Raw genomic sequence first — 18,346 nt, forward strand, 5'->3', positions numbered from 1 at the left:
TGACCATGGATGCTCACACCCACACACATGGACACGACAGATTAACAAACGTTTAAAAAAAAAAAAAAAAGGTTATTCAATGTACCAAGGTTGTTCACTTCTCTCTGATTTCAGGTCTCAAGAGGATGGGCTCCACTCTGGGTTCAGTGGTGGAGCACTTACCTTGCATGCTCAAGGTCCTCAGCTATGTTCTCCCCTCTTTCCCTCACCCTCACACATACACATACAACCTAGATCAAGTCTCCTCAAGACCACAGGGACGCCCCTTGTGGTGGTGAGGAGAGGAAAACATGTCTTAGGACCAACCCTGAAGAGAGTTTGGATATCCAAAGAGTGTTTTAATAATGTTGTCCAATGGAGTGCCGAGGGCGGGAGCCCCCCCCCACACCCCCATTACTACAGGTAGACATCAAATGTGCAGCAAACCACTCATCAGAGTTCTAAGCAAAAGTTTCCAGACCACTCCTAATGGACTGAGCGCAGACCCTGCCACCCAGTACAACCAGTTGTCATACCATTCATTGTCCTGTTATGAGAACAGGATTGCTACATGATCTTAGACCTTGCCTGGCTCATGTAGACTAATTTGGGAGCAGCCAGGATCCCTGCAGATGCTTTACCAGATGGGATACATGGGAAGGACCAGGCCATGATGGATGAGTGGGGCATCAGCATTTCCTCACATCTTTGCCTAAGAACGCTGGGGAGTGGGGACTGCAAAATCATCAAGGAGAGAGTGTCACTTAATTGGCTGTATGGCACTGGGGTGTTCTCATGGGGCAAATGGTGGTCACTTGCGTCCTCAGAGGTGGGATGGCGGCATTCTGGACAACTTCTTCTCCTCTAGAATTTTTCCAAAGAGGTTGGCTGCCTCCATGGCACAACCCCAGTGAATCGTGAGCCCATAGCCTCCATGACCATAGTTGTGGATGACCTGGGGAAGCAAGAAAGATGGTGGCCAGGTACAGAAGGGACATCAAAGAGTGCTCAGAAAAGCTTGGCTACACTGGAAGACCGGGAACTTTCTAAAGAGCCTCGGTGAAACCTGATACCATGAGCTCCATCAGTGTGTTACTGGGATGTTGGGCCGGGCCTAAGACCAGCTTAAGGGAAAGTATTTGAGGAGGGATAGGATGGTACCCTAGACTCTTGCTTCATCCCCTAGCACACGAGATGAAGAACCGTGAAACCCTGAAGTCAGGGACATCTGCTACATCATTCCCTTCATCATTGTTACACACGCACTCACACAGCTCTGTAGAGACATATGCGTCCCCTCCATGCGAGCACCCAATCATCGCTACACACTCACCTACATTTGTGCCCCTCTGTCTACATGCACACAATGTTCACACACATACCCTCCACACGCCCCGATCTAAGAGGAGAACGCCAATCTTGGTACAGGAGTCGCTTCCAGCCTACACTTGCTCAGCTCAGTGTCTTTGGCACAGAGTAACCAATGGATTTAATGCTCTCAGCTCCCACCCTCCACCCCCACCCCCATGAAAGATAATAAATAGTACAGCCACAAAGTGGGCATCCTAGAAATGTCTCAAGTCAGGTTCAAGTTATACACAGTCCCGCCGGTCACCAGTGGTCTGACTTAAGCAAGATGACATCACCAACGGAAGTCCTGTTTTTTTTCTCAGGAGGACAGAGAAAGCTGTTCCTGTCCAAAGAGCTTCAGGGTAGACTAGGGAAGGTCATGAGTCTGTCTTGCCACTTGACTAAAATACCATTTCTCTCTACTCAGTCCTTCCCCATCTCGTCCCAGTGTCCCCATTTATGGGAGGGGGTGGCCACCACCTGATCTCAGTCAGTCAGTGGCTTTTCCTGGGAAATGGTAGGGTTGTTGTTGGAGTTAGGGCGGCATCACTTCCCTTGACTCAACACACCTCTGCACTTGAAGATCCAAAATGAAGCTGTTCTCTTTCTAGCCGAACCTGAGGCCGGACTGGCCGGAAGCCAGTGAGTTCTCCAACGATTCTTGCATTCTGGGGAGAAAAAATGCTGGCAACTTACCTAGATGGTTTTCTCTGTTGACATTCTAACAGTTAGCTGTTAGAACCTTAGCACCACCCCTTCATTAGTCACCTCGCTGTTTGGCCACATGTTATCAGTTGCTGCCCCCTTCTTCCTGTGTGTGTGTGTGTGTGTGTGTGTGTGTGTGTGTGTGATGTGCATGCATGCCACCATGGAGGTCAGAACACAATCTTAGGTATCAATCCTCACCTTCCACCTTGTTTGAAACAAGATCTGTTCATTGCTCCATGTGCTAGGCTAGCTGACTCACAACCCTGAGGAATCTCCACCTTCCAAGTCAGCACAGGAGCAGATTACAGACAGATGTGTGCAGCTGTATCTGTCTTCTCAGGAGCTCTGGGGACCTGGACTCTGCTATGCCGCAAGTCCTCTGTCCCCTGAGCCATCTCCTTTACCATCTGCCACCTCATATTAGTTTATCTATATCAATGACCACAATGACCACCCACCACTGTCTTGGTGTAACCAACGGTTCCCATCATGGCACTACCACTGAAGCTCTGACACCGCCAACCCCAACACTGCCTCCCATCTATCTCGTCAGCATCACCGTGATCAGGCAAATATGAAAGTGGGGAATCAAGGACACCCACTCTCTGTGAAAACACTAAGTTGCCACCCTATGAAGGACATTCTCAGGACCAATTAGGTGTCATTAGCGCATAGGGAGGACTTTTCTGAACACTGTCAAATGCTGCTGTGGACTCTGGTCTCTCTCTGGGGCTAACTTGCCCACTTATCCCGATAGAGATATCCCCCCATCAGGACCAAGCTGCCCTGGTCTAGGGCACTGACACCCCTCACCTCCAGGGTGGGCTCCAGTTTGCAGCAGCTCTTCCAAATGGTGTTGTGGTCATGGACGCTGTTTAATTCACTCCAGTTCCCTAGCTGGAAGACGCCTCCAAGAGTAACTGTCTTGAACCTAGATCAAAACAAGAGTTCTAAGGAAAATGAAGCCTGGCCGAGGGAGGCATCTCTCTCCTCTCCTTCTCCCTCACGATTGTCTCCACTGAGTCGGCCACTCCTGTCAACATTGCCATCTCTGCTCAACATGTTCCACTGCCACTGTGATCTCCATCAACCCACTGTGCCACCCATCCCTGGCACCATCATTGCCCACAGTACCATCATCTCCATCAGCGACGGAGATGCTCAGGGGGCAAAGGATTTGCAGCACAGCAGTGAGGACCTGAGTTCAGACCCCCAGAACTCATGGAAAGACAGATACAGCAGCACAGGACCAGCAGCGTCATCCACACCAACCCAGTCACCCTGTATCCTACCAAAGCAACATCACCATGACATTGCCATCTCCACCATGCCAATAAAATCACCCACAAGGCATCCAGCCCTGCCACACCACTCACTGCCTTGGAAATCATCATCTCCATCATTCACCCTCCACCACCATCAGCACCATCAACAACGCTGATCTCTTTAACATCAACACTTTGACACCCTACGCCTGTCAAAGTCCGCATCAGCACCATCTTTCCCCATCAATAACCACGTGACTGTCATTCAACACCAATAGCCCTGCCAACCTGTCAACACTGCCCCATAGATGCCATCACCTCCAAGGTCAACATTATCAACACTGTCAACACCGTTGCTCTGCCCGCTCCCTCTGGGGCCATCCCAACCACCTTCGGTGTCATGTCCTGTGTATCCAGGATCTTTGTCCTGGTTCTACACCACTGCCACCAAAAGGGATGCTCAAGGTAAGGTCCAGTCAAGGCTGAATCCCATCATCCTGGGGATTTCATTGCCCAAGCCCATGTATAAAACCTGGAAGAAAAGCCGGGCAGTGGTGGTGCATGCCTTTAATCCCAGCACTTGGGAGGCAGAGCCAGGTGGATCTCTAAGAGTTCAAGGCCAGCCTGGTCTACAGAGCGAGATCTAGGACAGGCACCAAAACAACACAGAGAAACTGTATATCAAAAAAAAAAAAAACAAAACTGAAAGAAAGAAAGGAAGGAAGGAGGGAGGGAGGGAGGAAGGAAGGAAGGAAGGAAGAAAGGAAGAAAGAAAGAAAGAAAGAAAGACAGAAAGAAAGACAGAAAGAAAGAAAGAAAACCTGGAGGAGAAACACTGGGCAGGTGGATGGAGTGTTAAGAGGCCATGAAAGTGTCCCCTCTATGACCTTAGATCAGTCAGAAATTTACCCTGGGATGATGTACGGGGAGTTGTAGATGCCGAGGGCTGGGTCATGGGTGAGGATGTAATGCTTCATCCAAGGGGCCTCCACCTGTTGATTCAAGGCAGACACTCTCATCAGGGAGCGAGACTAGGGGTCCCGTTTTGTTTGCTCCCCTCATTCCCCAGAACTGTACGAGGACCCCCTGACAGACAGTTCCCCTTGTTCCCTGGAGTGTCCCATGTCCTCACCACACGTCTATAGAAAAACCTTAGCTCAGAGGAGCAAACACACACGCCGCACATCAACCCCACAAGGAACACACACACACTCGCACACATATAAGTGCACATGTGCATGTGGCCACACCCATTGGTGTGCCCACAAATAGGCAAGCATGTACATATATGTCCCCATGCATCATGAGAAGCATGGGACAATGGTGACACCCACAGACCACTTAACCTGGGTTCTAATCCCAGTCTCACTATTTTCTGCTGTGCATTCTTGCACTTGTTACTTGACACCTCTGTGCTCCAGCTAAGTAGCCGTGTGATATGATAGGACCATCTCAGAGGGCTGTGGCAAGGACTAAATGATCAACTCTGTCAAGTGCTTAGGTGCAAATCTGGCCCTTGATAAGCACTTCATAAAGGTTCGCTGTTTTCTTAATAACTCAGGCCTGTGCTATGGCTCTCACGTTGGGAAAACATCTCCACACACACTTTGCTTTGGGTAAGAAATTCCAAAACAGAACATTTGGGGTACAGGAGGTAGACTGGTCCCTACTTCTTCAATAGGTCACCTCCTCAAAGGTTGGAGTCGCCCAACACCGCCTTCCACCAGCTTTGGAGTGGCGGAAGCAGGCAGGGCCAGCTCTCTGTTTACCGAAGCATCTTACCTGAATGATCTGGCCCCGGCCTGGCTGCAGCGAGGCGTCTGCCTGAAGTGCCCCAGCCCACACCCCGGTGCAGTTGATGATCACATCCGCGCCTCCTCTTGCCACCTGTAGCAAGCACAAGGGACAGGGAGGAGTGGGGACTGTGCCATGCTCTGTCTCCTTCAGACGCTCACTCCACAGCTGTCTGCTGCCTGGGGAGCTGGGTGAAGTGTGCTGGAGATCCAGCGACCTTGGTTCGGAACGTCCTTAACTCCTTGAGGCCCAACTGCTCTCTACTCTCATTTGCCAATAATTTTCTCTCTGGAGCTGGAGAGATGGCTCAGAGGTTAAGAACACTGACTGCTCTTCCAGAGGTCCTGAGTTCAATTCCCAGCACCCACATGGTGGCTCACAACCACCTGTAATGAGATCTGGCGCCCTCTTCTGTGTACATAATAAATAATCTTTAAAAAAAATAATTTTCTCTCTGTCTCTCTGTGTGTGTCTCTCTGTCTCTCTTTCTTTCTTTTTTCTTTTTTTTTTTCTAAGACAAGGTTTCTTTATGTAGTCCTGTCTGTCCTGGAGCTCACTCTGTAGACCAGGCTGGCCTTGAACTCACAGAGATCCACCTGCCTCTGCCTCCTGAGTGCTGGGATTAAAAGTGTGCGCCACCACCACTAGGCTGACAATAATGTTCACAGGCTACTGTGAGGATGCCGTAAAAAACACTTCCTATGAAGCCAAGATGGCTCCAGCCTTCCTCAGACTCCTTTTAAGATCTTCTTACCTTCTCTCTGCCAGGACACTGGCTTTGGCTCTGCCTATGCCCCAAACCTTTGTCAAGTCAGACACAGTAAGCACCCCCATGCTTCCAGCCCATCCCTGGTGACTCCCCTCAAGGCCATCATGGACACATAAACTGCTAAGTGCGTTCTGTCTTACAGCCACCAGGAAGGGGAGCCGTGTCAGAGTCAGCCCAAGTGTCCATCAGGGCCAGACCTGACCCCCAGGAGCTCAACACCAGCAGTAGGAGATGCCGACCTTGGCCTGTGCCAAGCATTACTCTGCATTCTGGGACTAAATGAAGCCACCTGGCTGACCTGATCGACATGCTCGTCCTGATCTCATGACTGCTCATGCTGATGGTGTGCCTGTGGTCCCAGTGCCTGGGCGCCGCAGAAATGTCAACCCACATGTCAGTGGGAAGCAGGGAAGGGTCTGAACCGTGGATTGGAGTAGAGCTGACCCTGACTCTAAAACCCACCCCGGGTCAGACAAAACCAGTCCCGTCTGGCCGCTGTGATTTCACGGTTCCCTTCTCACCACCGACATCAGACTGACACCTCCCCCCTCAGAATGCCCAAGGCCTCCTGGGACTGAGACAAGGCTTAGAGCCTGGGGCAGGCCTGCAGGGACCCCGAAAGTCTAAGAAGGGGTCTCGCACACAGCAGCAGGAAATATCTTCCCTTCCTTCTCCCCACGTCCATCCCCTCACACCCCTGCCGCTTACCTCTTCGAAAGACTCCACCTTCCGATGGAAGAACTCCACTCCCCTCTCCTTTAACCTGGGATGATGAGAGACATCATCAAAACAGCCCCTTCTCTGCCACATCCCTCCTAGAGGGCAGCACAGGGGACATTCCTGTGGACAGAGCCCCACGAGATGCCGCTGTGTATCCATTTAGTTCATGGGCACCTGACTGGACCAGTGGCCTGAAAATCATCCTTTTGAAAACAAGGCTCTCTTGGATGGCCCCAGCCACTCACTGAGAGATGGAGAAGGGACTTCCTAGAAGTCACGGAGTGAGCAGTGCACTGAGAGATTGGGACATAAGCCCAGGCCTCTTTCATTATATTCTGCTGTCATCATAGTGCTTTATATCAAAAGGGACAGGCTTCAGGGCTGTGGGGAGAAGAGGCAGAGCTGGACCAGTGTCAAATGCACCTTTGCAGAGCATGACACCAGAGACGGTGGGCCTGGGGACACCCATCCCTCCCTTTGAATGTCCCAGCAAAGGACTCAGTGGTGGCGTGTCTGCCTAGAGTATGCGAGGCCCTGGGTTTGATTCCGGCACTGAGAATCCATCAAAAGAGCTAGAAACCATAACTATCCGGAAGTTTCCCTCAGAAGAAGTTCTAACTACCTAATTTCTTCACGATGGGACACCTGGGAAGAGGCAGGTCAGGGGTCCCAATGTCCCAAGGACAAGAGTAGTAGCGTCAGCACAATGGTTTGTTGTGGTGCCATTTCCTCGGATTTGTTAACATTCCCTCCCTGGAAGGAGCAGGAAGGCTCCCGAGACTCGAAGTTAATGAACGTCACATGACTCGGGAAGATGAAACACAAGATTCATGAGGCCCTTCCCCCCAGGTTACACAATCAGTGCCTGGCCAAGGGAGGAGACTCAGGCCAGCTGAGCAGCCCAGGGGAGATCCTCCCAGACGTGCAGCTGCCTCTGAGAGGAGCGGAGAGCCCCAGGGAGTCAGCTTTCACCCGTGCTGGGCTGTGCTATTTGGTGATGCTGTGTCTTTGAGTCATTCTTACTCCTGTAAACGACCCCTCACCCAAACTCCTGTTACTAACACAATGCATTCATTGGTTTCACCAAGTTGGACTTTGATCCTGTTGTGGGCTCCCTATCTGGGGTGAGTAGTCACGTGTGTGTGTGTGTGTGTGTGTGTGTGTGTGTGTGTGTGTGTGTGTGTTGTGTCTCTTCAGGAAAACTCTCACACGACATGGTTCCCAAGTTTGGCTGATAGCTACACTCACCCAGGCAACTGATACAAAATTCTGGGCCTACTAATGCGACTCTCCATTAATCCCAGCACTTGGGAAGCAGTGATAGGTGGGTCTCTATGAGTTCTGGGTCAGCCTGGTCTACATAGAAAATTCCAGGCCAGCCAGGGCCACGCATAGTGAGACCCTGTCTCAAAAAGACAAAGACAAAAACCAAATTCTGGACCGTTGCCCCAGGGCCTAGGACTCAGCAGGTGTGGAGTAGGATCCTGAAAGCTATATTTTAAAAGATCTTCCCAGACCACAAAAGTCTCCATTCATTTCAGAGTTCTTTAAAATCTTAATAAAATATAGGAACTCTATAGTCTCTTTTAATAGGAATGTACACGATCCCCCCACACCCCAGCTAATGTTTGCTAACGAGGAACATGACCCAATCCATATTAAAAGGTCAGTAACAAGACAGGGGCATCTGTTCTTGGCTCCATCACTTCGCATTGTTCTAGGGATACTCACAGGAGCAGTTAGAGGAGAAAAATGAAAGGGAGAGAAAAATTTTTAAAAAGATAATTCACGCAAACTATGTAAATCTATCTAGAAGCACATTTCAATCCATTTTATGAGCATGAAGGCTTGCGTGATGTTGCTAAGAAGTACAACAAATGAAAATCTGCCCAGATGCCTTGATGCTCTGCAGGATGCAGAAGCATTGCCTCAGCCCACAGCGGGGATCAGGACCAGGGACAGCTCCCACGCGGCACCCCGGGATTTTCCTCAGCCTTGGCGTTTGGCACTGTGACTATTCATCCACAGCTTGGTCCCTGGGACCTGTCCTCAAAGGAAGCTTTCGGTCTTACCTCTCAGTCAGCCACGGCAGGTAGCTCTTCCCCTCCAAAATCAGGCTTGTGTTGAACCAGCCATAGCTAGAGTCAGAGCGAGGGAAAGAGGTCAGAATCTGCGGTTTGAGGGTTGGCTTGGTATGATTCTGTGAGTCCCCAGGGGCTAGAGCTGAGCCACCAGGTGGCATTTGTGGGGTGATGGTGGGAGTTCACCTCAGTAGAAGGAGGAATTTCTCATCAAACCATGCCGTCCTGTCTAGAGGGCAGGAGTGTGGAAGCTCACGGGCTGAGCTGGAATCTGTGTGTGGTCACATGGCTCTGTGGCCCTGGGAAATCATTTAACCCTGAAGTTCTGTTTCCTCATTTGAGAGAGTGGTTTGACAATGTGGAGTGCTATGTCCCTGTCGTGGTGTGAAAGAAAATGGCCCTCAAAGGGAGTGGCACTCTTAGGAGATGTGGTCATGTTGGAGTAGAGCTGATCTATTTGGAGGAAGTGTGTCACTGTGGGGGCGGGCCTTGAGGTCTTTTTTTCAAGCTTCACCCAGTGTGACAGTCGACTTCCTACTGCCTTCTGGTCAAGATGTAGCCAGCACCTGCCTGCACGATGCCATGCTCTCCATAATCAACCTCTGAAACTGTAAGCCATCACTTCAATTAAATGTTTTCTTTGTAGGAGTTGCCATGGTCATGATGTTTCTTCACAGCAATAGAAGCCCTAACTAAGACAAGTTTAAAGGTTGAACATCCCTCAAAGGCCATAGGCACAGGCTTGGTCTCTGAGGTGGTAGCCCTGAGGTGATGGGATTAGAAGGTTAGGGTTAGAAAAAGATCCTTAAGCCACCAGGGCCGGGCGGTGGTGGTGCACGCCTGTAATCCCAGCATTCAGGAGGCAGAGGCAGGTGGATCTCTGTGAGTTCGAGGTCAGCCTGGTCTACAGAGCTAGTCCAGGACAGGCTCCAAAGCTACAGAGAAACCTTGCCTCGAAAAAGAAAGAAAAAGAGAGAGAGAGAGAGAGAGAGAGAGAGAGAGAGAGAGAGAAGAAAAAGATCCTTAAGCCATCAGTGGCCTTTATGTGGGACCTTACCGTCCCCTCTCTTTGCTTCCTGGATTGTGACTCTCATGAGCTAAAAATAAGCCTTTTTTCACAGGTAGCTTTGTGTTTAGTATTTCATCATACGGATACAAAGTTGATTGACATTTCAGCCCAAAGCCCAGTGTACCTGGAGCCCCAGGAAGGGGCTGGACATTAGAAGGACAGGGTCTCAGGGCTCTAGAACTGAGATGGGATAGCAAATTGGTGCTTTTGTTCTTTCCTTCTGGACAGTTCTGTTTGAATTGTCATGCCCCAGTGTCTTTGCCCACAACAGGAATCTTACCTATAGTCAGGGAATATGTCCATCTCTCTGGGGGTCAGCTTCCGAAATCCCAGAACTGTGTTTCTCCAGAAAGGATCCTGTGGAAGCAGAGACGGGCCCACAGGGATAGGTGGACTTGACCATCAGGATAACAGACACTCACAGAATGCTTGCTGAGTGACAGACAGTCGGCAACATTTACTAATCTGGCTCTGTTGTTTGATCCTCACAACCAGCCATTGGGGCACATGCTGTGGGCATCCTTACAGATGGGCCAAATGACCTTAGAGAGGTTGTAACTTGTCTAAAGCCTCATAGCTAAGAGGTAGAGCTCAGATCTGAGCTCACACAATTTGGCTCAAGTCTATGCCTCTTACTCCACTTAGCATCAGAGTGAGTGGTGGGGTAAAGTCTGGGTGTCCGGGAAAGACAGAGGGTCTCAGTGGACCTGAAGCTGGGGTGTAGCTCAGTGACAAGATACTTGCCTAGCACGTACAAAGCCTGGTCCTCCACTCCACCAAGATAGATAGATGGATGGATGGATGGATGGATGGATGGATGGATAGAGAGATAGATAGATAGATAGAGATAGATAGATCTGCTTTGGACCTGTGTCTGTGACCTCTGAATGTTCCCCCAGCTCAGGGCCCCAGCCCTATCTGCACCCTGTTAGATCCAAATCACCTACCCACCCACACAGCAGTGCTGGTGAATTGTCCTAAACAGAGGACTTTGGCGGGGTAAGTAGATAGATTGTTATTGGCTAAACAAGCCTAGAGGTGGGTTTCTGTTCACCAGAAAAGCAGAACAGGGAACACTCCTAATCTTCCAGGAAACTCCCTTCACCTCCCCTCAAAGGTCAGCTACCTCTGGCAAGGACAGGTAGTTCCTACTCAATCCTGAAGCCTGTATCAGCTGGTTCCCCACCCCGCTCACATAAAATCCACTTGCTTCCAGCACTTGGGAGGCAAAGGCAAGTGGATCTCTGTGAGTCTGAGGCCAGCCTGGTCTACAAAGCGAGTTCCAGGACAGCCTCCAAAGCTACACAGAGAAACCCTGTCTCGAAAAAACAAACAAACAAACAAACAAACAAAAAAATCTACTTGCTTTTTTCCCATCTTGCTTTTCTCTCTGTCTCCCTGTACACCCCAAGAGATAGCTTTGGCAGTTTGGTCCTCAGTCAACCTTTCTACCCACAGAGTGGTCTAGCTCTGTAGTGTCTCTGCGCCAGTGATTATTGCCCTCACGGTCAAGGACTCTCCGCTCACCGGAACTTCTTCTCGGAAGAGATTGTAGCCTGAGATTAGGGACAAGCCCATCTTTTCAGCATTTGGAGAGTGGATGTGGTTCAGCAGGTAGTCGAAGGTTTGCTGATTCCACTCCCTGGAAGGGTAAGAAATAGCACGTGTGAGTCTCTGCTACCGATTCCTGTAAAACCTGAGTTTAGGTCAAGGAATTAAAATCTCGTTTGCTCCCCATCTTGTAAGACCTTGAAGGAATTTGACCATGACCTGGAGCTGAGACCCCTCTCCCCTTTGTTTCCTGTACACCAATTCTTTTTAGACTCAATCACCCAATAGAATGCCAGCACTCCAGATGCAGAGGCAGGTGGATCTCTGAGTTTGAGGCCAGCCTGGTCTACAGAGCGAGTTCCAGGGCTACACAGAGAACGTCTGTCTTAAAAATCAAAAACAAAAACAAAACCACAAAGAGAGAGAGAGAGAGAGAGAGAGAGAGAGAGAGAGAGAGAGAGAGATTGGACCTCAGTCAATGGGGGGAAGACACAGTCACCACTTGAGTTAGAATAAAAATCGAATGCATGTCCTGTCTGTGTATGTTTGGTCTTCTGAGCACACCCTCTAGATCAAGATAAGGGTTGCCTTGTCCAGACACTTCATGTGGAATATTGGTCTCTTTCTTTGTGACCCCAAACTTATTCCTAATCAAAATGGCACCAGAGTCTTGGTCACTCAGCAGCACCCTGGGCAGAACTGTTGAGAAGATCAGCTTATGTCGCACTGCGGTGAGACTGTCAGGGCTGTGTGCAAAACCCAGACATCCATGGGGCTCACTCCTCCAGTGCTCCAAACAACTCTCCCACACCTGGCTTCCCAGATGGAAACACGGGAAGAAAAGCATCCCCATTGTGCACACCTGAAGAGCATGCCTGGGGCTTGGGCTCACACTGTTTTGAGAATTGGGAACCACACAGTACAGCCTGGAACTGAGCAACCCCATTGTGAGAACAGGTTGGGGGGTGGGAGGTGGGACAGACACTGGCTTGCTGTCTCTCTTCTGAGGTACACAGCTGGCTCCAATCCAGTCAGGCCATCCAGTGTATGCTGGCCGAAGCCTCTGTGACTGGTCGGTCCCTAGTTCTCTCTGAAGTTACAGGTCCTCAAGAAGCTAACAAGGCTATCTGTAGGAGCACACACCTTTAAAATCACAGAAGGAGGCAGAGGTAGGCAGATCTCTGAGTTCGAGGCCAGCCTGATCTACATAAAAGGTGCCAGAGCTACATGGTGAGACCCTATCTAAAAAAAAAATTTTTTTTTAAAGGGAGACATCCTTGTAAGTGACCTTGAGGGCTGCGTTTGAGGATAAAAGATAGAGGCAACACCATTGAGGGAAACATGGCTTCAAAGTTTCTTGGCAGGAGTGAGCCTTAGGGTCTGTGTGGTGCCATTCACTGTGGGGTTGTCGTTGACACCTGTCAACTGCTAAACACACACCATGGCCTTCCGTACTTCCGTACCTTCTTCAGTCAACATCCTCAGTGCTCTGGCTCTCTGGGTTCATCAGTACTGTAGCATTGAGAGCCACCCAGCTCAAGGAAGAACAGCAAAGGTCCCAGCACATAGAACTCATTGCAGAATGGGTCATCATGGTCATTAGCACTGTGTATTTATTTCCTGTGTGTTCTCTCTCTCTCTCTCTCTCTCTCTCTCTCTCTGGCTTTGCCTTCTGAGCCATCTCCCCAGCCACTCTTTGCTCCAGTTTCAGGGACTAGCCTGTGGGGGATGCCTTTGAGTGCTGAAGTTTAAATCACTGTGCTTAAGCAATCCATAAAATGGAAATGCCTCTAACCTGTGAACCCCATTGCCCAAGGACAGATAACTTTTGTTGCTCTTCATGGAAGATGAACAACCCATGTGTTTTCACTTCTGTAACAAGGTTGGTTGCCCTAGCTGCACAGGATGTGCTTGAACACACATAGGCAGGAAGTATGTCAGAGTGTATGTGGCCATTCTCTGGGAATCCCAGGTATGAACCAGGCCAGTATTTTAATAACGCTTGCTTCAGATTTGGCTCAAAAATTGTGGTAGTGGTCTTATTCTTGCTAGATGGGATCAACAATGTCCAAGATGGCTTTCCTAGGATCTGGGACCACAGCTGTGTCCACTGCCCAGCTCATAATTTCTTATTATTTTGTTCTTCTTTCTTTCTATATTTGCTTTTTTAAAATACAGAGTCTCAAAGCCAGGCAGTGGTGACACATGCCTTTAATCCCAGCACTTGGGAGGCAGAGGCAGGATGATCTCAGTGAGTTCATGGCCAGCCTGGTCTACAAATCGAGTTCCAGGACAGCCAGGACTGTTACAGAGAAACCCTGTCTCGAAAAACCACCAAAAAAGAAAAAAGAAAACAAAACAAAAAACAGTCTCCCTATGTACTCTAGGCTAGCCCAGAACTTTAGACCAGGCTAGTCTCCAGCTTGCAGTGACTTCCCCTTCCTCTGCTTCCTGAGTTACGGGATGATGGGTAGGTGCACTCACCTGGTTGTTTATGTCTTAATCTGAGTCGCATGTCGCCCTCAATGACCTCAGACTTATAACCCACACCCCTCTCCCCCAACCCCTCAGCACTGGAACACCTGTCGTCAGGTCAGAGCTTCTACAAAGGACTTGACCTTGGTGATGAGGACTGTGATGAAAGGTTCCCTCTGTGGACTCAGCTTCATGGGCCCCCAGACTACCACGTGGGACCCCCACTCACACTTCCTGTGGGTTGCTGGGATCCGAGAGATAGGGCTGCCAGAAGCCCGCAGCCACATCACTGGTGGTGAATGGGGTGAAGCGGTCTGCGTAGATCTTCATGTGCAGTGGCTGCCTCGGGTGGTAATGCTCATGAATGCAGAGGGCCGTGGACAGTCCAATGACTCCCGCCCCAATCACTACCACACGCATCACACCAACCTGAAAGAGGAGAGAGTGGACTGAGGGTCACTGTCCTCACCACCATCATGGTGGGCTCCTGATGGCTTAGAAAGTACCAGACACGCTGCCAAGTCGCTTCCATGGGTGAGGACTGAGAGTACAAGATTCTAGAATGTAAGAGGCAGTTTCCCAATTTTTAAAATGTATTATTTTCTTTGTGTGTGTGTGTGTGTGTGTGTGTGTGTGTGTGTGTGTGTGTGCAGTATCAGTGGAGGCCAGAAGAGGGCATCATATCCCCTGGAGCTGGAGTGACAGGTGGTTGTGAGCCCCGAGACCTGGACTTGGGTCCTCTGGAAGAGCAGCACATGCTCTATACTCTTGGCCATCTTTCCATCCTCAATGTCCCTGTTTTGCAAGTAGAAATGTGGAGGTATGCGGAGGCAAATCACTTGCCGAAAGTCACTCAGCTGATAATCGCCGTGGCCCCCTGGGTACCGCACCACTAAGGTGGGTCCCATACACTGGTATACAGGGTGGTCCAGTGGTCAGGGGTACTGGCTCAGCCCTGCTAGCCATCAACCCTGGGCAAGCTACTAAGTTGCAGCCTAGTGAGACACACCTCAGGGGTGGACGGGGGTTGACAATAATGGCAAAACAGGTCGGTGCAGAGGAGGGGCTCCCATCCTGAGGGAACACTACTATGCTGCTGCCTCATAACTATAGCCTCACACATCCTCATACCTTAGCCTCCTGAGTCCTTCCGAGGTCAGGGCTGCTATTTTTAGTCCCACTCTACAGAGAAGGGAGCTGAAGTCCCTCACACACAGCGCCACCAAGCGGTGGTGTTGGAATTTAACTCAAATGCAACTAAATGCAGCACACATTTGCTATGTGCCAGGCTGCCAGCTAGCCGATGCGGCTTTAAGCATGCCTGATGTTAGGGTTTGCCCTCAGAACTTGCTCTTCCGCCAGAGGAATAGGACTTTCTTGGAGTACTGAGCTGGCTGCACCATCAGATGTTTTAGGCCTAGCAGCTTTTGACCTTGCATCATTCAGCCAGCTCCCGAGAGGCAGAACAAGGGGGTTGTGTGTGTCCGGAAGGGCCAAGCTCAACTTCGCCTCTTTGCACTCAGCTGGCCTCCCACAGACCCCAGCTCTTGGCAACACAGGCCCGGAGCCCTGGACAGCGGAACATTCTCAATACGGCCTAGTTTTGCTAAGGGGGATGGCTGCAGGCCACAAAGGCTGGGATTCTGATGCCAAATTGGGGACTGAGTCCACACACGGAGGGCGGCAGCTTGAAGTACACACTTGGGTGCTGGGGGTTTAAGGAGCAGAACTTCCTACCCCCCTTCTGCACCCCCGAGACAAGACCCCTTCATTAGCAAAACAGGAGTTACTCCAATCTCATCAGCTGCCTTGAGGATTCAACTCCAGGCTCTGAGGTGGTTCCTGTTATGGTACCTCGTGGGCTTTCAGTACATAGTACCCAGTACCCAGTACAAGTACTCAGTACACAGCACTCAGTACTTGGTACTCAGTACTTAGTATATAGCACTCAGTACTTAGTAAACAGCACAGTACTTAGCACACAGTACACAGTACTTGGTGCACAATACACAGTATATAGTGCACAGTACATAGTGCATAGTACACAGCACACACTACACAGTACTCACCACACAGTACACGGTACTCAGCGCAGAGTTCACAGTGCACAGTACACAACACACAGCTCTCAGTACTCAGTACATAGTACTTAGTATACAACACTCAGTACTCAGTACTTAGTATACAGCACAGTACTCAGTGCATAGTACTCAGCATACACTATGTAGCACACAATACACAAAAGCTCATAGTGTGCTGGATTAGCAGGGCATACATGCTCAGCTCAACTTAGCTCTGACACACTGATTGTGTGAGCCTAACTGGGTCACTGGTCCTGACTGGATAAGGGAAAGTAGCTCCTAGCCTGCCCCGAAGAGGGAAGGTTCTGAGTCCCACGCAGTTGTTTTAGAAGCACATGCTAGAGATGAATCACGTTTGACACTGGCATGGGTAGCTGCTATTGGAGTGTGGTATAAAGACATGCGATCCTTATTAGGAGCTGGAGCCTGGACTATGGAAAGCCGTGGACCCAGCCTCAGGTAAGTTCATCCACGCCTGCAGTAATGAACTTCTGGGCCCGCAGGTACACAGTTCTGTTATTAAGTCAACCGTTTCCTTGCGGTTGCTGACATTTTTATGTTGGTGATGCAATCAATGCTCCTGTTTTGGGCCAGTTACTATATATAATCTAGAGTGCTTGGAGTGTGTATCCTCGAAGATGAACCAGTGGGGCTATTGCCTTTATCGAGAGAGACAGAGACAGAGAGAGACGACGAAGTCAGTATAAGCATGACCCCCACCATCAGGAAGACACAAGCCCTTCATCCTTACAGCTGGCTGCTCTAGGAGATGTCCTTTATTGCCATCCTAAGCCAGGGACAGACGTTGAAGGACAGGAGATCAACTGGCGGCCACACCCACCGTGGCCTGTGGGGGACGTGCTCAGATCTCATCCAGTTCGGCCTGCGTGTATCTCACTGCACTCTGTGAATCTTTAAGCAGACAGCAATCAGCTGGCCCTGACTTTTCCTTTTTGTGTCTCTGCTTATAACCTTTGTCCCCTAGAAAGCAATCAGAAAAGGCCGTGTGTGCCTTTGATTATCACGTGCTCTTAGCAGAACGTGAAGGACTTGGAAAAGCAAGGAGTCAGCTCTGCCTGGCTACACCATGGGGCTCGTGCAGTGGCTATTTCCAGTTCGTCTTTGAGTTGGGACAACCTATGGATTGAGAACCAAGCCCCCTTCCCCAGCGTGATGACAAAGCCCCTTTAGGGTGTGTTTATTAGGCTCAGCTCAGCACCAGGCATTTTATATCCAACCACCTTCTAATTCTCAAATCCACCCTGTAATCGAGTCAAAGTCCCACATCCCAGAGCCTTCAAGATGGCTCGGCTGGCGAAGGCGCCTGCCACGGAGCCTGCCACACACTGAACCTGACAGCCTGCTTGTCACTCCTGAGACCCACATGGCGGAAGAAGAGAAGTCAGTCCCAGAATTTTCCTTTGGCTTCCCCATGCAGAGTGCAGCATGTGCGAGTCCCCCATACCAAATCAATTAATCAATACTATAATAAAGAACTTTATTCAAAGATTCTGAGTTCCGAGCCGGGCTGCGGTGGTGCACGCCTTTGATCCCAGCACTCGGGAGGCAGAGGCAGGCGGATCTCTGTGAGTTCGAGGCCAGCCTGGTCTACAAAGAGAGTTTCAGTTCTATAAAGCAAAGAAGAGAGAGAGAGAGAGAGAGAGAGAGAGAGAAGAGAGAGAGTGAGTTAGTTTCAGGACACCCAGAGCTACACAGAGAGACCCTGTCTTGAAAAACAAACAATCAAACAAACAAAGATTCCATGTTTCAGATCAGGGGAAACTGAGGCTTGGAGAGGTGGCATTCTTAACCTGCTGTTCCCATCTAACTCCAGGGGTACACTGCCATCTCTCTGAAGGACGTTTTCTCGCCTGTCCCTTTTTTTTTTTTGGTCACCAATCTCAAACACAGTTGTTGACCTGGGGAAGACATCATGTTGCTCTGTCCCCTGCCCCTGGCTCAAGCATACATCTGCCACTTACCTCTCGTGCCGGGTGTCTGGAGAAGAAAGATGTGGGGTTGCAGGTTCTCGGTTCTGGCAGGAATGCTCCCGATTCTGTGGTGTGTTGACTTCAGCCCTCTGCCCACCAGCAAGGACTGGAACACAAGGTCAAAGTCTTTGGCGGTGGAGGGGGCACAGAGCAAGGGGTGGGGCTGGGCACCGAGCTGCTCCCAGACAGAACTCAGTCTGGCAAAGGGACCTCATGTCCCCTGGCTCCAGTGAGCTGCCTGACTTTGCTGGCTGATCCCAAGCCCCTGTGGACAGGCCTGTGGGGAGGGAGGGGTTCATGGGCACAAGAAGACCTATCTCCCTGGCCAGCTGGAGATGAGCCTTCCCCGCCCCCCCCCCCCACCTCTTTCTTGGTGCCACTCAGCAGAGGGGAGGATCGTTTCCTGGGCCACTGTGGGCCAAAGACAGAGGACAGGGACTTCCAGGCCAGCCAGCTCACTGCTGCTCTGGGATGCTGGACAGATGAGACCGAGGAGGGACGCCTGTCTAGGCA

At 50.3% G+C, this 18,346-nt stretch overlaps 1 protein-coding gene across 1 annotated transcript; it reads right to left on the reverse strand.

Moving 5' to 3' along the window:
- Positions 1-338: 338 nt before the first annotated feature.
- Positions 339-18,091, reverse strand: Dao (D-amino acid oxidase). Its single transcript, XM_036172312.1, has 11 exons — positions 17,825-18,091; positions 13,991-14,190; positions 11,263-11,377; positions 10,016-10,092; positions 8,658-8,723; positions 6,574-6,628; positions 5,085-5,189; positions 4,212-4,294; positions 2,851-2,968; positions 1,899-1,997; positions 339-934 (listed from the first exon to the last, which is right to left on the reverse strand). The coding sequence occupies exons 2-11, from the start codon at positions 14,179-14,181 to the stop codon at positions 803-805; spliced, it is 1,041 nt and encodes a 346-aa protein (XP_036028205.1). The 5' UTR covers positions 14,182-14,190; positions 17,825-18,091; the 3' UTR covers positions 339-802.
- Positions 18,092-18,346: the final 255 nt, after the last annotated feature.

The sequence above is a fragment of the Onychomys torridus genome, chromosome 22, assembly GCF_903995425.1.
Source record: "Onychomys torridus chromosome 22, mOncTor1.1, whole genome shotgun sequence".
Classification (NCBI taxonomy): domain Eukaryota; kingdom Metazoa; phylum Chordata; class Mammalia; order Rodentia; family Cricetidae; genus Onychomys; species Onychomys torridus.

Bases quoted from the DNA above. Each gene is read 5' to 3' on its own strand.
- Dao (XM_036172312.1), bottom strand. From the start codon at position 14,181: ATGCGTGTGGTAGTGATTGGGGCGGGAGTCATTGGACTGTCCACGGCC. The intron at 10,093-11,262 runs GTGAGCGGAGAG...CTGCTTCCACAG, and splicing joins TCTTCCGAGAAGAAGTTCCG to GATCCTTTCTGGAGAAACAC. The intron at 2,969-4,211 runs GTAAATTTCTGA...GTTTTGATCTAG, and splicing joins TCCCCGTACATCATCCCAGG to GTTCAAGACAGTTACTCTTG.